General features: G+C 36.3%; 1 protein-coding gene across 1 annotated transcript in view; it reads left to right on the top strand.

Annotated features, from left to right (window-relative positions):
• The first annotated feature begins 1581 nt into the window (after window positions 1-1581).
• HSPA4L (heat shock protein family A (Hsp70) member 4 like) overlaps window positions 1582-27325 on the top strand; it is a 55689-nt gene continuing 29945 nt past the window's right edge. The window contains exons 1-7 of the mRNA XM_037830624.1: window positions 1582-2109; window positions 12085-12142; window positions 13414-13554; window positions 20541-20663; window positions 23790-23889; window positions 24270-24403; window positions 27035-27279. Coding sequence (XP_037686552.1) covers window positions 2003-2109; window positions 12085-12142; window positions 13414-13554; window positions 20541-20663; window positions 23790-23889; window positions 24270-24403; window positions 27035-27279 — 908 coding nt within the window. The 5' untranslated portion in view covers window positions 1582-2002. The remainder of the gene's footprint in view (window positions 2110-12084; window positions 12143-13413; window positions 13555-20540; window positions 20664-23789; window positions 23890-24269; window positions 24404-27034; window positions 27280-27325) is intronic.

Here is a 27325-nt window from a genome sequence, read left to right on the forward strand (position 1 = left end):
GGTTTCTTACAGAAAAATCTTTCTCACATCCTCAACCTTTACAGACAAAAGCGTGGCTAGAGACAGACAAATAAATGGTCCTAGGAAAGATTCAGGATATTCTGGAATCATCCTACACGGTGGTGGGCACAAAAGAATGATGGCCGAAGAGGCAACCGAAGAGAGCAGGGAGAAGTCATTGGCTGCCCAGCAGAATTGAGGGGCCCGGCTGGGGTCCAGCATTCTGAAGGGGGCTTGGGACCCAATCCCTGCTCTGCTCGCGCACTGCCTGCTGGGAGGCCGAGTCCTGCGGCTGAGGATGGCGGTGTGTGGGAAGGAGGCCTCCAGCAGGACACCTGTGTGCTCCTGAAATGACAGCACAGAAGAGAGGCGTGATTCTCTAATGTGGAAAGATTAGAGTCGATTCAATACCGTACATTCCTTTTTCGTCAGTTTTGCCCTTGAAAATGGATTTCATGCTCCTCATACTAACAGCAGCAGGCGCTATGGCCACACTAGCTGGTCCCGCTATTGCAGCATTGATGATAATAAAAAGTTTAAGGTCTTTTAAGAAGTGGAAATCTGGGCACATTGAGAGAACTAAAGAATCTGGTAAAAAATCCACGCCTAATTTCAAGACACCAACAAATATGGAAAAGAAAACGCATGAAGAATTGAAGGAACAGCAAACTTCGTAAGTGTGAAATGTAACTTGGTTAAATTGCAGACGGACAGGCAACAGAGTGCCGGTCAGATGAAGAGGAAAGATGGGCTGGACCACACCAGGCTTCTTTTCTGCGGACCAAAGGGCGGTGGCTGGAGGCGGAGGCACCGGCGTGGCCTGTGTCCCAGTGACACGCAGACTTAAGGTCTCTTTCCTGTAAAACTGGTTTTCAGAGGTAAGGGTTAGCGAAGGAGACTATCTTTTAGAAAGGTGTAAAGGAAGATACATGAAGGTAAAGTTGTCATTGTGCTCGTGTTTCTTGACAGAAGTTCGTCTTTTGATATTTCAAGCCCTGGTAGGAAAAAAACAAAACACCTAAAACGTGTTCAGTCGGCCTTCCCACAAGAGGCGGCTTCTGAAGCGACAAGGCCTCCTTTCCCCCGGGAGTGGCGGCGGCCCTTCGGGCAAGGCGAGGCCGCGCGGCACAATGGGCGCCACCTCACAGAGCAGGGCGCCGCGGCGGGGCGGCGGGACCGCGCGCCCACACCGACCGGCGGCACATGGGCCCCTCGGGGCGGCAAGGCCGCGGGTGGGTGGAGGCGCCCGCGGCACCGGGCGGGGGGGCCCCTCCGAGAGGAAGCGGCGAGGAGATATCGCCGGGCCAGCACCTGCCTGCCTGGACGCCTGCCTTTGGGCACGCCCCAGCGGTACCTTGTCGCTGAAATAGGCTGGCTTCTAGTTGCCAAAACAACAGCAACAGAAAGGGTGCTTCAAAACACATTAGCACACCCACCGGGCCAAGCGGCTTTCTCTCACCTAGCCCAAAGGCAGTGCGCCCAGCTGCCGCGAGAGGGCGGGCGAGCCACCTCTCTTTTCCCTACTCCCTATCCTCCCCCCGCTTCTCCTTCCTCTCCCTCCCATCCCCTAGCAGGCCTAGCTGCCTCCATTTTTCCAGATCTTTCTCGAACCCGCGGCTCCTCGGGCAGCCGTTGCCCGAGCGCTGACGGAAGCGGCCGAAGCCGGGGCCTGCAGCAGCTTCGGGCCGGGAGGGGCTGTTCGCGAGCCTCCCCGGCGGCGGAGCACGCAGGCGCAGATCACAGTAACTGCCGGTTGGAGGCCGCCGAACCGCAGTAGGAGAGAGACAGAGGCAGCGGGGCGCGGCGGAGGCTTCGGCGCGGGCTGCATCCACTCCTTCCCGAGTTCCCCGACGCCCTGTCCTAGATTTTCTGCGTAGCGACTTCGGGTCTTCCTTTCTTTGCTTCTCGCAGGAATCGCAATCCCAGCAGCGACAGCTCGGTAAAGGACGCGGTCCCCGCGTGGGAGACTTCAGCACCAGCACCCCGACCTTTAGGCGGCGGGATGTCTGTGGTTGGCATTGACCTCGGCTTTCTCAACTGCTACATCGCTGTAGCTAGGAGTGGCGGCATCGAGACCATCGCCAATGAGTACAGCGACAGGTGTACCCCGTAAGTGTCTCTTCTGGTCATAACACCGATCCTAAGACACATTTTCTCTTGACCCTTCCGTTTGTTCCGCCTGCTGGTGTCCTCCGGTTTTCTCTCTGATAACGGGCCGAACCCTGAGATGACAGGTGCAAGCCCATGAACTGCAATCTCTAGAGACCGCTGGTTCGCGGGCCTAGGAGGGAGTCGGACTTACCCGGGAAAGCTTCTTTTCCTTCAAGGACGAGGGACTTAACTCTGATAGCTGGCGCATCGCTCCCTTGTGTAGCCACACGCCCCCCTCTCCCACACTCTTGTCCCCCCAGCACTCTTGCTTTAGGGTGCTGAAAATGGGTTGGTCTAGAACCGCCTCGGCGTCCTGACCACTGAAGAAAGAGCTACGGTTGCTGCTGTTGGTGCTTGAGTCGGATTGTCTGCCGCGGGCATTTCCTGCTAGCTACGTAGAGAGTTCATTCATTCTGCTCTTCCTCTTTTCCCGATTTCTATGGGTGACAGTTGTTTCTCAGGAAAGTAAAAAGTGGAGGCTTAGACTTACCATTTCGGGGTGCGGTGGGGGAGGGGGTAGGCGTGCGGGCTTTCACTCCAGTGTCCTTGAGAATTCGAGGTAATCCGACCGGTTTCCAGGGGCGTAGGTTAATGCTGCTTTTTCTTCAATGGGGCGAGAATCAAGAATGGTAATCTTTGGTCTCACGTATTGGTAATGTACGCCAATTAAAGGAAAGTGATCAAGTTAGGTCCTACCAAAAGTGTATTTCTACAGAATGAAAAATTGGAGATTCGGAGGTGACTGTCCTGTGTAAACATGGTAGTGAATGGATCTATTATGAACACTTGATGAAAGACTTAGAAGAGATAGCACCGTGTCATGGAAACAAACATGTTTCTACATGTTCCGTTTTCTCTGCTGTGGGAAATTTTTTGACAAAGAATATAATTAAGACTGGGATATGAAAACCTAGCTTCTTATTGTAGGTCCTGTTACCAACAATTTTATTACAAATCCAGCTGTTCATGTATTATTTGACATTCTGTGGAAAGGTAATTAAAAATTAATTTGACTCTTTGAAATGACCCAAAATATAATATTTCTATTTAAGTTACACTAATTTTAACCAAGATTGGTATTAAGCTAAGCCTTTAAAAGTCTAAAATATCACAAGTTTACTGATAATTTAAATTCTGGGTTGGGAGTCTATTTTAAAACTTGCAAGGGGGTGTTAAAGAGTAGAATACTTATTGGAAGCAGTCTGTGCTTTGGTTTCTTTCAAAGAACTTTCTAGAAGGTTTTACAGATATGCAATGTATTTTCTAGATATATGTATTTTTTTCAGTAGAATTTTTGGGTGTTTATATCCTCAAATATGGGCATAGGTCATATTTTCCCATAGTACTGTTAGAACTCTCCTTTTGCATCCCTTTCAGGCTTCTATGCACAATGAGAGGCTGGAGCAATAATCATGAACTATTTATGAATTCATCTGTATGAGATATTTTTTTAAAAGCCCATCTAAGCCACAATAAATATGGGTTTCTGCCAAAGAAGGATCCGAAAATTCCACACTTTTGTTTGTGCAGAGTAGAGATTAATGGGGGTAGTCTTTGGCTTCTAGGACTTAAGCTATGAAGAAAAAGTGAGAGGTGGGGTGGACATTCCCCCAGTCTTTAAAGCCTTACCCTTAATGATCAGAACCAGAACTGTAAGAAAAATATGCATTTCCAGGCTCAGAAATATCCTTATTAGTAAGTAGGTAACTCAAGATCCTGGTCAGACTTACAGAGAGAGTTCCTCAAAAATTAGGTTACTCATTTGAATATTTTAGAAAGAAGGCTTTTTATTACTATTTTTAGGCACCATAGTCTTAATTCCATATGGCTTGGATTTGACATGATATTTATGATTTACGTGTAAGAAAACAAATGCTAATTTCTGGATTTAATAAGTCTAATCTGTTTCAAAGGTAGAAGGATCATATTCTCACTTAGTTTGTATCTGCAACTCAGCTCTTCTCTCCATTGATTGTGTAGTGCATAGGGGTGTGCACTGTCATTTCCCTCGGGAATATATCTTTTGGTGTTACTTTACAGTAGTCCGGTATTCTTACACAGTGTATTTACTTTGTGGGGGCTCAAATTGAGTGAAAATATAACCCTTCCTGATCCCAGGATGTTGATTTGTTGACAGTTACTGAGTGCTGATCATGTTAAAGGCATTACAGCTATTACAGGACCCTTAACTTTTATAATACACCACAGTATTTAATAACACATGATACAAATTAGCTCTTCAAAAAAAGTTCTCATATTCCAGTGCTGACATCAATGTAATATGACAGTGGTATTTCTAAGATGTAAATACATTATAAAGGAATCCTGTGGACAAGAGAAAGTGTTCAATGTAGTTGGTTTTTGCATCCATACCTTTTCACATTTTTTGTTCATTCTTTAACATACTTGCTTTTGTCCACATTAGAAGGACCCTTGTAGAAACCAAGAATAATAGTTTAATGAAAAAGAGAATTAAGTTTTAACCTATAAACAAGGGACCAAAGGCAAGTAATTTAACCTATTTATTCTTCAAATTCACCATCTATATGGTCAGTGTGCTTCTACTAGCCTCCCTTCTCATGCATAGTTCAAGAAGAAAAAAGAAATTACTATTTTTTATGAGGATTTTCTTATTTTTAAAGAAAATTTTTGCACAAATAATACATACTCATCATAGAAAATACAAGCACATTAGAAGATGAAAGTAAAAATCTTATTTCCTCCACACAGAAATAAAACTTCCAGATGGTTTTCTGTGTGCATGATTTCAAGGGGAAGGGAGTAAACTATGCTTTATATTTTGTTTGATAACCTCCTTCTACATAAAATATCTTTCTAAACCATCAATTTTAGTGTTTGTGTCATTATTACCTTAATTTAATCCCTCTGTTGGACATTCACATTGTATATGGTATTTTGTTCTGAGAAATAATGCTGAAAATATCTATTTTTGCAAATAAATTTTTGATTTTTAATCCCTTCAAATAAATTCCTAAAAGTAGAATCACTTAATGTGCACATTTTGAAAGCTATAGAAATGTTTGTATTATTGAATCAAGTATAGATGTGGTGATTGAAATTTCCATCCCAGGTTTAATTATATCAGAGTGATTAGTTTCAGGCATAGGAAAGAAAATTGCAGCCAAGAATCTTCATTCAATACCAAATTAAAGCTCTAATTTACCTCATTCTTTTTAATGGCTGTATAGTATTCCATCAATGGATCAACTACTATTAATTATTATTTTGCTATTTATAAACAAATACAATGAACATTTGCACTTTTCTTAAAAATCAAATATGCTGAGGGTGCTGAAGTAAGAGAAAGAGAGGGACAGATGGCTCATACTTCGGCATGGCCAGAGCTAAGACTATAAAAACTGTTTTAAATGTTACCTTTAATAAAACAAAATGAATCTGTAGCCATTGCCTTGCTGTGAGAAGCCCTGAAAGGTTTTTAGAAGGCAAAGAATGATAAATAAAAATTATTTGTGTAATATATTTATTATGAGCTTAACATAGTTAACATGCCAATTTGATAGTATGTGGTCACTATTTTATTATAGTAAATTTTTAAAATGTTAGAGTGTTATTTGATTTACTGATGACCTCATACAAACCTTGTTTACCCTTTAAAAATCTTAAATTCTGCTACTGGGAATGCTATTGCCTCTCTAATCAAGAAGGGTTCTTTACCCCATATTCCCTCTTCCCACAGCCCCAAGGTTTGGGGATGCACTGTTGACTTCTGTGTTAAAGCAAAAGGGAACAACAGGGTCTTTTGTTGTTGTTGTTTTATTCATTTTGTGTTTTTTTTTGTTTTTTATATATATGCTTAACTTTTTTAAACAGTTGCTGCATACCCCATCAATAATAATTTTATGATTTCTGAAGGTGAATTGTAAAAGGTAGTATATTCTACACATATAGAACAGTATAATGTGGACTGTCAATTTGGAAGGCTTGAATTCAAATTCTAGTTCTGCTAGTTACTAGCCGGGTATCTTAATTTATCTAACCTCTCTGAGCATCAACCATGTCTGTAAAATAGTGTTAATACTTCTTAGGACTATGAGAATGAAGAAATAAGATAATGTCTTTAAAGTTGCATACCTCACATATAGAATTTTGCGTGTATGTTTTTTAGAATGTTCTCTGAATGGAAACTTGAATTTTGGATCGTTTTATTAACGTTTAAATTTAGAGTCTCTTATGTTGGCAATAAATCTTACTTTTCTGACTGATACTTTTATAAAAAGAACTCTGTAAGTCAGGGCTGGGCAAAGTTTTTCTATAAAGAGCCAGATAGTAAATATTTTAGGCTTTGCAGGCCATATAGTTTCTGTCATAATTACTCAACTCTGCAGTTATGGTGAAAAAGCAGACATTGACAGTTCAGTACAAATTAATCACCATGGCTCTTCTGATAAAACTTTACTTACAAGGCAGATGGTGAGTGGTAGTTTGCCAACCCTAGTTTAGACAGTCATAATCAGAAAAATTTTTTAATTATTATGCATTGATATTTGTCTTTGAACTGGGTGAATTGAAAGAGAATTCTCAAAATAATCAATTTTTAATAATGTATCTGTGTAGCTGTCTGTGTGATTTCTGTTAATAGTTTCAAGTTCTGAGCTTCTTTTATTCTTTTTTTATATACTAGAATGCTTTAACTGTTATCCATAGTGAAAGATTGGCAGTTTTATGTTGTTATATATTACAGAAGTTTTATTTGTTAAAATAGCAAGCTAGAAAGTAAATGGCAACAGTCCTTGGCAACAGTCCTCTTGAGAACATCCTCTTTCATTCACCACCTTTTAGGGCTAGGGCAACTTAACAAATTGTTAACTTTGGGAAACAATAACCATATATTTCTTTATTGCAGAACTTCTCAGATCTCTTAATTTATCATTGAAACTCTCCAAGAAAAGGATATGTTCCCTAAACTGTTTGAACAGAGGCCCTTTTTTCAGAAGCACTTCTAAGAAATAACACTGTGGGAAATGATGCTCTAGGGAAGTGATTCTTAACCAGGGGTGATTTTGCCCCTCAAGTACATCTGACAATATGACAAGATACTTTTGGTTGTCACAGCTGAAGGGGGACAAGGATGATGCTACTGGCATCTAGGTAGGTAGAAGCCAAGGATGATGCTAAAAATCCTACAATGCATAGTCCTCACCCCAACAAAGAATTATCTGGCCCAAAATGTCAATAGTGCCAAGGTTGAGAAATCCTGCTGTATGGATATCTTGGCAACCATAGTATAAACTAGTTGCTCAGCAACTGACAATTGGATTCAGAGCCAAACTGGAAATGTAAGGGGCTGACCTCTTGATTTAAACCTATTCACTGCCTTCTCATGTCATCATTAATCTAGCTACTGTGTTACTTATCCTTTAATCAATGATAGTAGAAGAGGTTATAAGTAGTAATTACCATCTTCTCACAGAACTGACACAGGAAAGATAAAAGGAAAAGAAAATGGGCTATCTTTAAAGCTTAAGTGGTAAAATCAAGAGGTTTTATATCTTTAAGGGAGATTGACAAGAGAGGAGCAAAGTGCTGACCTCCTAGGGGAGAAATCTCCAGTCTGCTGGCCATTTGTGTCTTCTGTACCCTAATCAGGCTTGCCTTATAAAGATAGATGTTGTAAGGATTAGAGAAAGAAAAATTAGTCTTCACGTTTAAGGGGAAGATACAGCTTTCTTAAGGTCACATCCTTTTTTTCTTTTTCTTTCTTTCTTTTTTTTTTTTTTATTCCCGCCCACTAAATGTGACATAGGACATTTAGAAGTTTTGCTTGTTTAGGATGTTTGTTAGAATTTTGTGGCATTTTTTGAGAATCTGGAACCTATCCCAAGGGTATCAACATCAGATTGAATATTATAGATTTAAGCTGCACTGTAAACCCTCCATTTTCTTTAGGTACAAAATGGAATTTTTACATAGTTCAAATCTACAAAAAGTATACTGAATACCCTTTTCTGTAAAAAGTTTTACATCAGCCTAAATTATGGTATAATATGCTTATTTCCCCTGGTATGGTAGGTAAAAGTTTTGATAGAGAATAAATATTTAATTTATTTGGATTTTTCTGTAAATCCTTGGTAGGTATTTTTTTATTCAGTCATTGGTTTCTAGATTCTTTTTTAAAGAAAGTTGGAAAACTGAAGAAAGGCATTTGAAGACCTTTATTTAGCTCTATGAGGTGATTTTTCTGCCTGTTTGAAGTCCTGGGCATTTCTAAGCCCTAACATTACAATTCTTTAATCTTTAAAAGTTAAGTCTGCTTTTCAGAGAATATCTCATAATAACTGTTTAGTTTTCTCTGTGAAATGGCATAGGCATGAAACATATTTCAGAGAACCTAGCACTTAACTAAGTGATAGCTAAATTTGAATCTTATTTGAACCTAACAGAAGTTAAACTCTTGAATTAACCTAAAAATAAAATTTTCTGTGCACTCAAATGATGGTAGCCTAGTATTGAAAAATTGGAAGTATTAGTAAATGTGTCAAAGTTGGGAGCAGGGATTATAAAGTAGGCTGAGAGGTGGCAAATCTATATATTCTCTGATAAGTGTTTTAGGATGGAATGCCAGTCACCCACCAGATTACCATAGTGGGTATGTAAATGTTTATTCTAGTGGAGAATAAGTATCAAAGAGTTAATTTGCAAGAGAAGACAGATGCAAAGCTGTCAGCTGAGCCATAATTCCTCCCAAGTTCTTAATTTCCCATTTTTCACATTACAATTAGAGAACAGTACTTTCTGTTCTCTCCTGCATATGCCCATCACTTTTAACATTTCACTTATAATATATATATATGCTTGTATGTCTCAAATACACCTCAAACTCAGCATGTCCAAAATAGAACTTGTGATCATCCCCCTCCAAACTTGTCCCCTCTTCCAATGTTTGGTTTTTTTTTTCCCATTGAAGGACACCACCATCTACATACACTCATGCAAACTGTAAACCTAGACATTATTCTTGACTCCTGCCTCTTCCTCCTATCTAGTCCTGTGCTGTCCAATAATATATTTGATTTAACTCAATATGTCCAAAATCTTATCCTTTCGTATAATCAACATATAAATATTAAAATGAGATGTTTTCCTTTTTTTCATATTAAGTCTCCAAAATCCTGGGTATATTTTACATTTATAGCACATCTTAATTCAGACTAGCCCCATTTCACATGGTCAGTAGCCACATGTGACTGATGACTGTGGCTACCATATTGAAGAGTGCAGACCTAGTCTATCACCAAGTCTTTCATTCTACTTCCTAAATGTCTCTTAATTCCTTTCCCCTCTGTCTGTCTCTGCTGCCACCATCTTGATAAAGATTACTGACAATTTCTGGCCCTCCTTCCATTAGCTCATACTGTAGTCAAAATGGTCTTCACCCATCCACACAGCCATCCCTTCATCATTTACTCTTCCTTCAAATCTCATCACTTCCTCAGAGTAGTCTTTCCTGAGGGTCTTTCTTTAGGTCAGTTCCTGCTGTTATCTACTCTTATAGCACCATAGTACCCCTCTATTGTACTCATTTGTATGAGTCTATAATAGTAAGTTCCAAGAGAGCCAAAGCTATGTCTTTTTTCCCTCACTATTGTATCTCTAGCAACTAACAGAGTACCAGGCATGTAGTAGTTATTCAACAGACATTTGTTAAATTGAATAAATGAACTTTTCAACTGCTTTCCTTCCCTAAAAATCCATTGGTCTCCAACATAACAGTGGATTTCTCAGTCCTTGAAAGTCACAGTTCTGGAATCTTTCCTCTTCAGTTTGTACTGTATATCAACATTGAGTTCTATTATTCAAAAACCTTTTAATGAATTCCCATTACGTACTGAATAAATTTCAAATTTATCATTTATCATTTGAGACCTCTATAATCTGACCCCACTACTATTTGGCAAACTGTCCTATGAAACTATCCAAGTTATATTCTTCATAGTCTCCAAATAAGGATTACCCTTTGGAGCCATCATTCCATTCATTCATTTATGCATTCAGCAAATATTTAATATGTACCTTTGCTATATATCACCCAATGATCTAAGCTAATACAGAGAACTGAAATTATTCTATTTTAATTTACTAGCCACATGTGACTAGCGACTACCATATTGAATAGTACAGATCTGTGAGGTGGTAGGCATACGTTCTCTGCCCTCGTGGAGTTCACGCTCTGGTATAGAGATACAGTCAGTAAGTAAATTATGTCAGATGGTAATACATAGTATGGAGAAAAACAAAATTAGGTTATAGGATATGAGATTTGTATGTGTTGGGCAGGGACAGGCTTGTTGTTTATATAGGGTGGTCAGGGAAAGGTCTGATAAGCTAACATTGAGCAGAGACCTGAAAGAAGTAAGAGCACAAGCCATATAGTTGTATTTAGAAGAGTACCAGAAAAGGGGAACAGCATGTACAAAGGCTGTGATGCAGAAGTGTTCTTGGCAGAGCCCAAATACAGTATGGAAGCCAGTGTGCCTGGATTGAAGTTAGTATGAGGTGGCCAGAGACGAGACCATAAAGGGCTTTCTTGGCTGTTGTGGAAGTTTTACATTGTGAGAGCAAACACCATTGGAGGTTTTTCCCTGGAACAGTGTCATAATCTTAGTCCTTAAAAGGATCACTCTGGCTATCATGTTGAGAATAGATTTATATATTATATGTAGTTTTCTTCAGCAAACATTTGTTAAATTGAATAAATGAACTTTTCAACTGCTTTCCTTCCCTAAAAATCCATTGGTCTCCAACATAACAGTGGATTTCTCAGCCCTTGAAAATCACTGTTCTGGGATCTTTCCTCTTCGGTTTGTATTATATATCAGTTTGTATTATATATAAACCAGCAATACCGTTTTACACAAAACAGATACTTAACTAAATGCTTTCTCTTCTTTCAAGTTCTAATTCAGAAATCACCTCTTGCTTTTCCCGAGTTCTGTTATCTGGAAATGATTTGTCTCTCCTTTGTAAAAATCATTTGTTGTTTTAGTTTTCTATAGTTTATACACTGATTTTTTTAAAAATGTACTATTAATTCTCCAAGGATAGGAATTGTGACCTTTATACACATAGTTCCTATAAATATGTGTTGATTGAATGAGTAGTTTCCTGTAGTTATACCTGAAATCTTGGAAACATTTGTCTGAAACATAACTTAAAGTGGTATTTTAATGAAAATATTGTACTACACTTGCTTTTGTAAGCAGAATTACATTTAATTACAGTTAATAAAATTAGCTGTCACTTATGTAATACTTATTGTGAGCCAGGTATTATTCAAAGTGTTTTGTTATATTTGCTCATTTGATCCTTACACAACCCTATGAGTAGGTACTATCACTATCTTCCAGATGGAAAATGGAGGTGCATAATATAATTTAGCATTTGAGACCTCTATAATCTGACCCCACTACTATTTGTCAACCTGTCCTATGAAATTATCCAAGTTGTACTCTTCATAGTCTCCAAATAAGCATTACCCTTTGGATCCATCATTCTGTTCATTCATTTATTTATACAATAGCTATGTTATATAATTTCTACAATGTTATTCAGTTGTTAAGTAGCAGAGCCAGTCTGGTCTTACTGAATATAATCATTTTGTTAAATAGGTCATAAACTAATAGAATTTGAAAAACAATTTTGGAGATGAACATAATGCTGTCAGCAAACATAAAAAAAAAAAAAAAATTAACATTTATTCTGACCACCATTCCATTATTTAGGGATGCTTAAAGTTATGTAAAATTCTGATTTACAGTAATCTGTATTTATAATAATATAGTGCATGATTATATTAAACCTTTTAAATTCATTTTTGTGTAGGGAGAAGCAAAATAATAGCACATTAGTATAAAAATACCATAGTAACAAATATTTTACTTTTCTCCTATTTAGGGCCTGTATAGCTTTGGGATCCAGAACTCGAGCCATTGGAAATGCAGCTAAAAGCCAGGTAAATTATTAATGTCAATATTGTGTCTTTTATAGGAAGAATTAACTGAATCTTGGTAATTAAGGTCCCATCTTATGTAGTTAAAAACGAGAAAAAGAGAATGGGAAAAATATGATAGATCCTAAGACCTTTGTATTTTGTTAGATGTGTTTTGCTTTCGGTTGTAAAATATTTCTTAAATTTTATAAAATTTTATTTTTGTGAATTTAAGGTTTCCATAGGTTGATTTTCCTTTAACCAGAAGTCCTATATTTTAGTTATTTCTTATATTTTAGTTACTTTGGTCTTCCTTTTCTTCACTATAAAATATTTTTTTAAATAATATTTACTTTTTTTAGTGGGGCTTTTTGCTCATGACTTTGTAGGTATAATTGACTCATTTATTCTGAACTTTTTGTTTATGATTTCTATCAAGACTATCTTTTATACTTGATATCTCTTTCTCTCTTCCTCCGTCCCTCTCTCTCTCTTTCTGTGTGTGTGTGTGTGTGTATATGTATGTATGTATGTATGTATGTATGTATGTATGGGCTGCTTGTTTTTTATCTTCTCTTCCACTTTCATGTTGTATATATGTTGGTTTGGTGCCAAAATGACACCAAAAGCCCTCCCGTTCACTTAAGTTTATATCTCATATTTTGGCTGATCTTCTAAATGTATCATAGATATCAGTCTCTGAAGAATTAAAACTAGATTTATTTCTCCCGAAGAGCTAACGAAACTAACATAGTTATTTGGCATCCCTATAGTTTTTATCTCATAACTTAAGATCAAGATCTACTTGGCTTTTGAAGGTCACCAAGAGGGAAGCAACTGGATCTCAGTAATATTATAGTTTGAATTCTGTGTTCTAGTTAGAGGAAAAATTACTTTGCAACAATACAAACTATTTACAGATTAAGAAGTAAGATAAACCAAAGATGTTAATTCACTAGAGCAAAAGTGTTGAGGAAAACAAAAGAAATTAGTTGTAATTGGATTTCCATTGTATTTGAAAAATTTTTGTTTGTTCTTTTTTTTTAGACACTAATTTTGATTCTGATATCTCCTAGGAGGGAAATTTTTGTAAGAAACTGGGTAATAGTTAAGATACATGCATTGTCATTGTATAATTTTATTGTTTTCAGCTGGAGACCAGAAAATCGAATGATTGTGTGTAAATCTGAACTTGAGTATGTAGGAAAGAGGGGCTTAGCAGTTCTCCGGTATTAGAATAGTAATATTTTATTTTGCATTCATTAAATAATCAATAAAGTATTTATTGCCAACAGATTGTCACAAATGTAAGAAATACAATTCATGGCTTCAAAAAGCTTCATGGGCGATCGTTTGATGATCCTATTGTGCAAACTGAAAGAATAAGACTTCCTTATGAGCTGCAAAAGATGCCTAATGGAAGTGCAGGAGTTAAGGTAAGCTTTATGTTTGCAGAGTCCAAACATATCTTCTTCAAATTGAAGAAACTAAATATGGTAATGTTCCCTATTTGTAATTTGTAGTTAAACTTTTTCCTCTGGATACAATATATACATACCCATAGGCAGTTTTTTAAATAAGCTTTAGAAAATGCAAAAGTATTCTAATTTCCATAATCCTTATAATCCAAATAATACTTTTCCGTCAAAGAAAAATGGTTATAATTCAGAAAGCTTAAAGAAGTGAACAGTTTTTAGGAGATAAAGACAGAGTCATATGTGACTTAAAGGAGTCAACCCAAAAAGTATAGTAATTGCTGTAATGAGTTTTCTCTAATTTAGAAAAATCTTCAATCCTGTTAGAAGTGTTTAAAGTTAACTCTTCTTCCAAAACACATTAAGTTGGATCCTGTATTTTTAATTCTACATCCTGAGGCAGTAAGTCATAGGTTGGTTAACAAAAACATGTTTGTGTTGTTTCAAAAAGTAACAGAATATCTCAAAACAGAGTTACCACATGTTCCCATTTGCTAATGCTGCCAGAATGCAAAACACCAGAGATGGATTGGCTTTTTTAAAGGGGGTTTATTTGGTTACAAAGTTACAGTCTGAAGGCCATAAAGTGTTCAAGGTAAGGCATCAACAATCGGGTACCTCCACTGAAGGATGGCCACTGGTGTCCAGAAAACTTCTATTAGCTCGGAAGGCATGTGGCTGCATCTTCTTGCTCCCAGGTGGCGTTTCAAAATGGCATTCTCCAAAATGTTGCTCTTTGGGCATTTTGTCCTCTCTTAGCTGCAGCTTCTCTTCAAAATGTCACTCTCAGTTGCTCTCCAAAATGTCACTCACAGCGGCTCTGAGTTCATTCTGTTTGTCGGCTTTTTATATGGCTCCAGTGATTTAATTAGACTCACCCTAAATGGGTGGGGTAACACCTCCATGGAAATTATCCAATCAAAGGTCTTGCCCACAGTTGATGTAGTCACATCTCCATGGAAGCATTCAATCGATAGGTTCCAACCTAATCAACACTAATACATCTGCCTCCACAAGATTGCATCAAAGATAATGGCATTTTGGGGGCCGTAATACATCCAAACCAGCACACCACATGACCCAGCAATTCCTAGGAATACCCAAAAGAATTAAAGCTTATATCCACACAAAAACTTGTACATGTGTGTTCATAATAGCATTATTCATAATAACCAAAAAGCGGAAACAACCCAAGTCTCCCTCAAATGCTGAATGGATAAACAAAATGTGGTATATGTATATAATGGAATATTACTCCACCTAAAAAGAAATGGCGTGAACATAAGCTTGGGGAGCAGGGCAAGATGGCCGCATAGAGAGGAGTGGAAGCTAAGTAGTCCCCCTGGAACAACTACAAAAGACCAGAAACAACTAGAAAATAATCCAGAATAACTGTGGGGGGACAAATGAGACCATCCACTCATCATACACCAACCTGAACTGGGAGGAATGCCCGAGAACACAGCATAAAATCTGTAAGTAAAACCTGCGGATCCAAGTCATGAGACCCCCTCCCCCATAGCCTGAGCTGCAAAGCCTCGTGGTGCCAGAGAGAAGCTCTCCCCCAGCAAGTGAATATAGCTCAGCTGAGCTCCAACTGGGGTTTTAAGTAGCGAGTGTGAACTGCTCACTACAGATACGCATCTCCAAAAAACAGACAGAGGCTTTGGGTGACGACTGATCTTGGAGAGCCGGAGGGTCGACTTGGACTGGGTCTGAAGGGGACTATCTGTTTCTTTTTCAGCTCAGTGGAGAAAGCCCCAGTCATATTCAGTTTCCAGGGCTGTGACTTGGGGAAGGGTGGAGACAGCACAAGCAGAGCGAGACCATTGAAATGCTAATGACCTCCACCTGGGGGGTCTGTCTTCTCTAGGAGGAAAGGGGTGGGGCCCTTTCCATTCAGAACCAGACCCCAGAGCCTGGGGGAACACGGCCATACCTCCTCACAGCAGTTAAGAATTATAGGCTAACAGGCGTCACTTGCTGGGCAGAAAAGCACAGTGACCTGAGGCATCAAAGGGTGGAGCAATTTTGTAAGACACACCCTCAGGGAAACCAGATACTGAATATTTCTTCCCTCTGGGACCTGAGCCTATTCTGGTCTGGGAAAACCTGATTTGGATAACCAAGGAAACCATGCCTAGACAACAGAAAATTACAACCTACACTAAGAAAAACAAAGTTATGGCCCAGTCAAAGGAACAAACGTACACTTCAACTGAGATACAGGAATTTAAACTAATGCTAAATCAAATCAAAAAGTTTAGAGAAGATATTGCAAAAGAGATAGAGGCTGTAAAGGAAACAGTGGGCATATATATGGCAGGAATCAAAAGTTCAAAAAAACAACTAGTGGAATCTATGGAAATGAAAGGCACAACACAAGAGATGAAAGACACAATGGAAACATACAATAGCAGATCTCAAGAGGCAGAAGAAAACACTCAGGAACTGGAGAACAAAACACCTGAAAGCCTACACGCAAAGGAGCAGATGGAGAAAAGAATGAAAAAATATGAGCAACGTCTCCGGGAACTCAAGGATGAAACAAAGTACAATAATGTACGTATCATTGGTATCCCAGAAGAAGAGAAGGGAAAGGGGGCAGAACCAATAATAGAGGAAATAATTAATGAAAATTTCCCATCTCTTATGAAAGACATAAAATTACAGATCCAGGAAGCACAGTGTACTCCAAACAGAAGAGATATGAATAGGCTTACGCCAAGACACTTAATAATCAGATTATCAAATGACAAAGACAAAGAGAATCCTGAAAGCAGCAAGAGAAAAGCGATCCATTACATACAAAGGAAGCTTAATAAGACTATGTGCGGCTATCTCAGCAGAAACCATGGAGGCAAGAAGGAAGTGGTGTGATATATTTAAGATACTGAAAGAGAAGAACCGCCAACCAAGAATCCTATATCCAGCAAAGCTGTCCTTCAAATATGAGGGAGAGCTCAAAATATTTTCTGACAAACAGACAATGAGAGACTTTGTGAGCAAGACACCTGCCCTACAGGAAATACTAAAGGGAGCACTACAGGGTGATAGAAGACAGGAGTGCGTGGTTTGGAACACAATTTTGGGAGATGGTAGCACAGCAATGTAAGTACACTGAACAAAGATAACTATGAATATGGATGAGAGAGGAAGGTGGGGAGCATGTGAGACACCAGAAGAGAGGAGGAAAGATAAAGACTGGGACTGTGTAACTTGGTGAAATCTAGAGTATTCAACAATTGTGATAAAATGTACAAATATATTGTTTTACCAGGGAGAACAAGCAATTGTCAACCTTGCAAGGTGTTAAAAATGGGGAGGCATTGGGGGAGGGATGCAATCAGCATAAACTAGAGACTGTAACTAATAGAATCATTGTATTATGCTTCCTTTAATGTAACAAAGGTGATATACCAAGGTAAATGCAGATAAGAGGGGGGAATAGGGGAGGCATGTTCGACACTTGACATTGGTGGTATTGTCTGATTCTTTATTCTACTTTGATTTAAGGTTATTTTTCCTTTTGCTGCTTCCTAGTTGTCATTTTTTTTCCCTCTTTCTTTTGCCTCTCTACCTTCTTTGACTCTCCCTCCTGCCTTGTGGAAGAAATGTAGATGCCCTTATATAGATAGTGGTGAAGGTGGTGAACACATAAATGTATGACCATGCAGAGAACCATCGATTATTTACTTGGGATGGAATGTATGATGAGTGAGCAAAACCATATTAAAAAAAAAAAAAAATGGGTTGATGACAAAACCTCGAGGGCAATGTACTGAGTGAAATAAGCCAGACACATAAGGACAATTATGGCAGGGTCTCACTGATAGGAATTAATTATGATATGTAAACTCATAGACATGAAATATAAGGTACCAAGATATAGGACGAGGTTTAAGAATGGGGAGTGGTTGCTTAGTATGAGCAGAATGTTCAACTAGGATGAACTTAAATGTTTGGAAATGAACGGGGTATTGGTAGCAAGATGCGAGAATAACTAACAGTGCCGAATGGTGTGTGAATGAGGTGGAAAGGGGAAGCTTAGAGTCATATATGTTACCAGAAGGAAAGTTGGAGGTCAAAAGATGGGAATGTATAAAACTGAATCCTATGGTGGGCAATGTCCATGATCAACTGTACAAATACTAGAAATTGCTTCCATGAACCAGAACAAGTGTATGAGAATACAATTAGAAGTTAATAATAGAGGGGCATATAGGGAAGAACTATATACCTATTACAAACTATACACTACAGTTAGTAGTATTTCAACATTTTTTCATAAACAGTAACAAATGTACTATATCAATACTAGGAGTCAACAATTGAGGGGGGTTGGTTAAGGATAGGGGAGGATTAGAGTTTCCTTTTCTTTTTTTCTTTTTTTCATCTTTCACTTTATTTCTTGTCTGGAGTAATGAAAAGTTTCTAAAAATTGAACAAAAATTAAGTGTGATGGATGCACAGCTGTATGAGGGTACCCAGGGGCAAGTGATTGTACACTTTGGATCTTTGGATAATTGTATGGTATCTGAACAATCTCAATAAAAATGAAAAAAAAAAAAAAAAAAGAAATGGCGTACTGATACATACTACACCATGGTTGAACCTTGAAGATAATATGCTAAGTGAAAGAAGCTAGACCCAAAAGGCCACAAATTGTATGATTCAATTTTTATGAAATGTCCCAAAAAAGCATATCTTATAGAGATGGAAAGTAGATTAGTGGTTGCTAGGAAATAAGGGAAAGAGAGAATGGGAAATAACTGCTAATGGGTATGGTTCTTTTCTGGGGTGATGAAATGTTATAGAGTTAGATGGTGATGATTGCATAACTTTGTAAATATATTAAAAAACACTGAATTATATGCTTTAGAAAGGTGAACTTTATGCTATATTATTTTTGAAAAGCCAGATGTATATATGTTACAGTTACAGCTGTATTTCCATTTTTAGTAAAGGACTTGAATTACAGGGTGGATAATGAATTGCAGTAAGTTGACAGGAGGCTGTTAAAATAATTCAGGAAAGACACCAATAAGAAGTTGAAGATAAGAGGAAAAATTGTGATGCCGTATTTTAGGTAAAATTTGCTGGTCAAGGGTTGCTGAATGGGAAGCTGCATATGGGTTATGTTAGCCATAACTGAGGTAAAGAATAATATTCAGATACCCATTAGATATAAATTCTGGTTAATGATCACTTAGAGCAATTTTATTTTGAACTATTTAAATTCTTTTGCTTTTATTCTTAAAAAAAGAACAATTCATGCTTTGTGAATGGGTTAGGGAAAATAGTACAATTTTTTACAAAAGAAAGTTGAAACCTAATATCTCAGTATGTAATTTGTAAGTATTCATAGTGAGAGCCAGTACGCTAGTTGAAGAGGTTTGGAAAACATCAGTCCGTCCTGTATCAAACTGTTTTTTTCATTTTTTTATTGTAGAATATAACATATATATATAAAAGTGACAACTTTCCAAGTGCAATTTAGCAAGTAGTTGGAGAGCAAATTTCAAAGAGTATCATAGGTTACAATTCCACAGTTTCAGTTATTTCCTTATTATAGAATATAATATATATACAGAAAGGTGATATCTTTCAAAGTATTATTTAACAAGTAGATATATAGGAAATTTCCAAAGTTATTATGAATTATAGTACCATAGTTTCAGTTATTTCCTTATTGTGAAATACAATGTATATATAAAAAAGTATAGCTTTCAAATTACCATTTAACAAGTAGCTGTAGAACAAATTTCAAATCAAACTGTCTTTTGAAGGTTAAAGATTTTAAGCATTTTATCCATTTTTTTAGATATTTGTTTGAATTAAATTTGATGTTTATTTCATCTAACTTTTATGTTTATATACCAAAAGAATATTGTATTGTTTTGCTCCCCATAGTCATTCAGACTAAGACCATGGAATTTGATTCATTTCTCTCCTTCTCACTACTCCCTTTATTTGATACAGTATTTACTTGTAAATTGATTTGGAAATAAATCTATATCAACTGAGGTATGGAGATCTTATCAAATATATACATATAAATATTTATACACACTTACATATATTCATACATTTTGCTGCTTGGGAGAGAAATTCTTTAAACTTATTTCAAAGTTTAAAGTGGTACAGAATAAAATCATTCACTCCACTGAGCATACAGAGGTAAAGACATAGCCTTTACCTAAGTGAATTAAATATAGTTATGTGGGTTCTAAGGTAGCTTTGTATTGCTTATAACTTTTGTGGTTGTCATTATAGAAGGGTTTGATCAAAAACAACCTAGTCTTAGCCCTATGTGTACGATGAAGCAGTTATTTGGTCTAAAATATTATTTGCAAATTACCTATATCTATTTTTCTAATATTTAATTCATAATTGTCCCCAGAAAACTTGAAGTGGTATATACTAAATTTCCTTCTGTTCTTTTTTTTTTTAATAAGGAAATTGTTTTCTGATGTTCTCATTTTCTTTCCCCAAAACTACTGACCGAAAGTTTATATTTTAAACCCAGGGGGAAGTGTAACTTTTCAAAAGAATTATTTCATCTTTTTTATACTTTATTGTTTTCTGTGTCACAGTTGGAAATAGAATGATAAAAATTGTTTTGTGGGAAGTGAGGATATAGAGAGGATATACACTCTTTTGAAAAGAATTTGCTTGGTTGTCATACTATGAGAGAAATTGTCACTGATTTTTATGAGGTTGTGATTCTAGAATGACAATCTTTTTGGAATATGCATTCTTTGAGGCCAGGACTTTGTCTTTTTCACTGTTGTATATTCATTAGATATGTAGTAGATGCTCAATAAATTACTTGTTAGATGAAAAAATGGCTTTTTTTCATGCAATTTTATTGAGATATATTCACATAACATACAGTCCTTCAAAGTGTACAAAATGACTCTTAATATCTCAACTTTGTATTTTAGGTGCGGTACCTAGAAGAAGAGAGACCTTTCGCAATCGAGCAAGTTACTGGAATGCTTTTGGCCAAGCTTAAAGAGACTTCAGAAAATGCCTTGAAGAAACCAGTAGCTGACTGTGTGATTTCAGTAATGAATACTTTTGAGTCATATTTTTTAGTCATATTTTACAGTGTATAAATGCTATCTTGAAATATTTTCTCCCCCTTCCTTAATAATTTCTACCCTTATCCAGTTATTTTTTAAAAATATCTTATTTGGTAACATTTAGGGATTGGATTTCCCCAAAAGTCTATAGTAATAATCAGCAAATCTTAAAAATCTAATGTGTTGGTGGCTGCTGTACCTGTTACCTTTCTAGGTAACACATAACTTTCCACCTTTGGAGGACTTAATATTTTATGGTGAAGGTTGAAAGGTTCAAAATTTCAAGTAGGGAATTTGAGATCATGTATGAGAAAGAAAAGATCTTTCTTTGAGGATTCTTAACAAAAAATTTGTTTGCCTAATCTTATCTTGAGACCTATTATATTATGATAATTTGTTTTTAAGTTATATGAAATATGAATGTATTCCTAAGACTATTAAACATGACTACATAAGATCAAGAGTCTGATGTCATCAGAAAGTGGAATCAGGATATGAAACCAAGGCACAAAAAAGTTAAATAATTTGCCCCAAATCACATATTTAATAAAAGATGGAGCCAGAAATCAGACACAGATAGTTCATTCCAAGTCTATGCTCATAACATCCATATTCCAGTTTGCTAATGTTGCCATTATGCAAAATACCAGAAATGGATTGGCTTTTATAGAGGCCATTTATTATGTTACAAATTTACAGTTCTAAAGCCATAAAAATGTCCAAACTAAAGCATCAAGATGATACCTTCACTGAAGGATGGCCGGTGGCATCCAGAAAACCTCTGTTAGCTGGGAAGGCACGAGGCTTCTACTGATCCCAGGTCGTGTTCCAGCTCCTCTCTCAGCTTCTGTGCATTCTTGATTCTTTATCCCAGCATGTTTCTCTCTAAGCTTATGCCGGGGCAAGCTCTGGGCTTCATCTCTTACCTTACCATCTCCAAACGTCCTTCTGTCTGTATCTCGAAGCATCTCCAGGTATCGCGTCAGCAAGCATCTCAGTCTCTCCAAAAGTCTCTCTCAGCTGCTCTAAGCGCCTTTGGTTTGTGAGCTCTTTCATAGGACTCCAGTGATTAAATCAAGACCCACCCTGAATGGACTGGAATCATACCTCCATGGAAATAATTTAATCAAACATTTCCCCCACAGTTGATTGAGTCATGTTTCCATGGAAACAATCAAAAGATTAATGTCTGCCCTCAACAAGATTGCACTAAAGAATATGGCTTTTTCTGGGGAACATAATATATACAAACTGGCACATTCTACCTTCTGGACCCCAAAAAGACATATTCTTTCCAAATATAATCTGTTCTGGTTTGCTAATGCTGCCATTATACAAAATACCGGAAATGGATTGCATTTTATAAAGGGGGTTTATTTGGCTACAGATCTACAGTTCTATGGCCATAAAAATGTCCAAACTAAGGTACAACAGGAGGGTACCTTCACTGAAGAATGGCCAATGGTGTCCGGAACACCTCTGTTAGCTGGGAAGGTATGTGGTTGGCATCGCTCTGGTTTCAAAATGGCTTTCTCCAAAATGTCTCTGGACTTGTCTCTCTTAGCTTCTCCAGAGCAAACTCTGGGCTGGCATCTCCAAAGCGTCAGCAAAAAGTCTGCTTTCAACAGCTGTCTCCAAAATGTCTCTCTTAGCTGCAGCAGCCTGGGCCTGTGATGGTTCTTTTTAAAGTACTCCAGTAAACTAATCAAGACCGGAGCTGAATGGGCAGGGCCATACCTCCATGGAAATAATCTAATCAAAAGTGTCACCTACAATTGGGTAAATCACATCTCCATGGAAACAACTAATTCACAAGACTGAATTAAAAGATCATGGCTTTGTGGAGGACGTAAGATATCCAAACTGGCACAGTCCAAATCCAACTTGCTCGAAAGTATGTCAGAATGGTGCAGATAAAAACCATTTTAAATTCAAATCCATGCCTATTTACTTGACCTATTCTTTTATTTTCATGTCATAAATTAGTGTCAGAACAAAACGATATGAACTTCTTGGCCATTATTAACTTTTGTAGTTTCTGCAATAGATCCATTATGAGCTCTCTAAAGACAAGTATTTAGTCTTTTTTTGTACTGCTATATCACTAGTGATTAGAAAAGTACCTATAAGGAATATTAAATGAACGATGTAGTATAATCTAGAATTTTGTCAGATGGATGGTACCAAAATCAAGATAAGTTTATCAAAATTCAAATTTTTTCCTGTTTTTAATATTTATGAAATGAAATTTCTAAATTCAGTAGACAAAATTGGGCAGTACTACTTTATAAAAGAACTCAGAGGCCCAAGTCATTTTGTATATAATTATACTTAATAACTAGCTTTTCATAAATTTGTCTTTAGGCCAAAGTGGTGATTATTAATTTGACAGATCAAAAAAACTTAATGACTTACAGTTCATTTTATTTTTTAATAAAAATATATTTAATGTTTTTTGGTGACTTTAAAAGATCTGCATGCCCATTATCAGTCCCCTGGAATATAGTTCTCCCCTTTACAAAGATAACCATTATAAACAGTTGGGATTACATTCCTTACATTTATATATATATGAAGTCATGCTATATATACTTTTTTATTTTAACATAATAAAGATAGTAGTCCATGGCATTTGAGATCTACCCGATCCTTTCTAACAGCTCTACAGGGTTCCAATATATAGATATACCATAATATTTTTGATCAGTCTCTTTTTAACAGTCTCTTAGGTTATTTTCAATTTTTCTTTATTAAATGAAATATATACAGAGAATTATACAATTGTATATTATAATTTATGTATACACACACAGCCAAATTAGGATAGGAATAGGAAGGGTTTAGATTAACAAACTTTGGAAATCCTCCTATGTTATTCCATATTATTAACAACTTCCGTGTTTATGCTTTTTGATCAAATCTTCAAGGTATATAAATCGTAAAACTTAAAATACAATACTAATAATTTTCCTCATTTTTAAAGTTAGACAACCATTCTTTGCCTTAAGCTGTATATACATTTTAGTGCAATTATTTACATTTTTCAATTGATAGAATAGGTAAAATCCATTATATTAAACTAATTTACTTATTGTTTTTCAATACCAGATTCCTAGTTTTTTCACTGATGCTGAGAGAAGATCTGTGTTGGCTGCAGCCCAGGTTGCAGGCTTAAATTGTTTAAGGCTGATGAATGAAACTACTGCAGGTAAGCATTTTACACTTTGAAAACTATTGTCAGAGAAATATTGTGAAAGTATTTTCTTAATGCAAAGCATTTATTTTTTTAACTATTACGTACTGATTATTATAAATTTGTCATTTTGGAGTACAACATTTTTGCAGAAGTTAAAATGTCTTACTGGTTATAAGAATGGTTAGTACTGATAGAGTTATAGGTGGTTAGGAAAAAAATAAAACAAATTTTAAAAAGTAAATTTACTCTGAAGCTAATAATTAATGATTTCTATTACTATATTGTATATATACTGTGTGTTAAGGTGCATTATCAAGGGCACTTATTTCTTGTTTGCTTTCCATTGATTCCTATGTTAGTAGGAAATAACCTAGTTCTTTGTTCCTACACAGTTGCACTAGCATATGGAATTTATAAACAGGATCTTCCCCCTTTAGATGAGAAACCAAGAAATGTAGTATTCATTGATATGGGACATTCTGCATACCAGGTCTCAGTTTGTGCTTTTAATAAAGGAAAACTTAAGGTAAGTAAATAACTGATTTGCTACATTTAATTGTAGTGGTTAAGCATACAGACTATATAGAGAGCCTTAATTTCTGGGTTTTAATCCTGTCTCTACTACTTAAAAACTGTGACCTTGATCAAGTTATTTAATCTCCCTAAACCTCAGTTTACTCATCTGAGGATATCAGTATTTGCCTCATAGAATTTTTTTTAACTTAAAAAATTTTTTTTATTACAGAAGTTGTGAGTTTCTCATAGAATTTTTTAGGATAAAATGAGTTGATCTATACAAAATGGTTGGGATGCCTAGCACATTGTGGGTGCTGATATACCTACAGTTTTTTATTATTGGTATTTCGTTGAGGTGTTAAGGTAGCTATTAGAGAGCATAAATTATTTATCCAGTAATATACTTAAGGAAGATATTCTAAAATGACTCCCATTATTTTCAAAAGCCTTTCTATCTGGGAGTCCTAGACATAATTTTCTTCTATGTGCTTGTCTTCTGATTATCCGTTTTTGGTTTTATATTTATTTTTACATGGAATATCTTGTCCAAGACTTAAACTATCTCCATTATGCCTATGAGTAGAATTTACTTAGAGGATAAAATGCTGTAGTTGTCCAACACCTTATAGAACCTTTGCCTTACAGTTTATATTACTATAACATTGTCCTTGTCATCAGAAAATTAAAGGGAAATGACTCACAGAGTAGTTTTCTGTGTAAATTGGCTTGATCTTTGACATTAGACCTTAAATTTTTTGTTTTGTTTTGTTTTTTAATTGTAGAATATAACATATATACATAAAAGTGATAACTTTCCAAGTGCAATTTAACAAGTAGAAAACAAATTTCAAAGAATATTATAGTTTACTATTCCACAGTTGCAGTTATTTCCTTATCAAATACAACATATATACAAAAAAGTAAAATCTTTCAAAGTATGATTTAACAAGTAGATATATAGGAAATTTCCAAAGTTATGAGTTACTGTACCATAGTTTGAGTTATTTCCTTATTGTGAAATATAACATATATACAAAAAGGCATGGCTTTCAAATTACAATTTAACAAGTAGCTGTAGAACAAATTTCAAAGAATGTTATGGGTTACAGTTCCACCATTTTATTTTTTTCCTTTTATCTATTCTAATACCCTAGCACCTAAGAAAAAGCAAATTATATAAAGATTCAGTATTCATAATTCTTTGTTAAATTCCATCTTGTCTGTTGCTGCCCCTTCCTCTAGTTTAATCACTTTCCCGATCAGGGATGTCTAGGCAGTGACCACCCTAACCTATTCATGTTGAAAAAGGATGTTGACTTCATCAGCAAAGGGGACATATCTGGTTGATGTTCTTAAAAAGAGAGTATTGCCTCTGGGTTTTGGGTCTTAGCTGACATAGGAACACTCTGAAGGATTTAAGTTTATCAGTCGTCACCCCTATCCATTACCATACCTTTGAATTCACCATCATTAACGTATCTGAATGTGTTAAATTATCATTCCCCCTCACTAGCTACTATCACTAGTCGACCTTAAATTTTAACTTTAATTAAAAGAGAACCATTTTCTTCCTTCCTTTTTAGTAGATAACCTTGAGTTGATCTGTAAGTTTTAGATCGTAGACCCCTTTGGAAGTCTGATAAAAGTCATGGCCCTTCTCCCCAGAAGAATGCCCACTTGCACCATTCACATACGAATGCAACTTTGCATTTAATTTTGGGTAATACTGGACCTATGAGAAACCTATCTATGGATACTCCATGCATACGTGGGATGACATCCCAATCAGATTACACTTCCCTCATTCTCTCATTCTCTTATGTTTACCACCATTCCATCCCTCCTGGTAAAAAAAAAAAAAATGCTGATGAACCACCACAGTGGAATTCTAGGGAGAGAGACTAGATATATTGGTCCTATGTTTTTAAGAGTGATACTATTGAAGTTCTGTGACTTGATTACTCTCATTCCACCAGACTGCTATCTGAGGAGGTCTATTTGCTCAACAAGCTTATTATATTAAATTCTTGTTTTTCCTCTTCACTTTTTTCTGTTTCCTTTTTTTTTTTTTTTTTTTTTTTTTGCCTCATATATCCTTTCTTATATGTTTTTATAAAATAATGGACTGGCTGTTGTTGTCGTTTTTTTTAATGAAAGTCAAAAAGCCTAATTCTCGGTCTGGAAATTGAATAAATATAGTATGTGAGATAATAATCTTTAAATCTCCTCTTCTTGGATATTTGTTCTTGCTTATATGCTTAGGACTCTTGGCTCTCTAAATTTTCAGTTTTGGCCTACCTGTTCAGTGTTTTTCTGGAACCAGAGGATGTAAGATAATGAAATTTTAGTTGTAACTCAATTATTTCAGAATTAGAATTCTTCTTTTAATTACAATATATGGATCCATAAATATATAGCAGAAAGTTCAGAGTGGGAAAATACATTGGGTAAATATAAATGATAATTTATCTCTGATGCCATATTGGCCCTCCTGTGATTTGACAACTCCTTTGGCTTCATTATAATTTTAATGAATTTTTTCCTGTTTTCTGTTTGTTATGTTTTGTTTTGTTTTTTGATTTTTTTTTTTTTTAATCATCTGTATTTCAGGAAATTCAGTTCTGGTTTTTTAATTAAACAGGTCTTGGCTACTACTTTTGATCCATATCTGGGTGGCAGAAATTTTGATGAGGCTTTGGTAGACTACTTCTGTGAGGAGTTCAAGACCAAATATAAGATAAATGTGAAAGAAAATTCTCGGGCCTTGTTGCGTCTATATCAGGAATGTGAAAAACTAAAGAAGCTAATGAGTGCAAATGCATCAGATCTTCCATTGAACATCGAATGTTTCATGAATGACCTTGATGTTTCTAGTAAAATGAACAGGTACCCATGTATGTTTTCAGTTTGAAAAGTGTTTGCTTATTTTTAA

Source organism: Choloepus didactylus, chromosome 3, assembly GCF_015220235.1.
Source record: "Choloepus didactylus isolate mChoDid1 chromosome 3, mChoDid1.pri, whole genome shotgun sequence".
In the NCBI taxonomy this organism is placed as follows: Eukaryota; Metazoa; Chordata; class Mammalia; order Pilosa; family Megalonychidae; genus Choloepus; species Choloepus didactylus.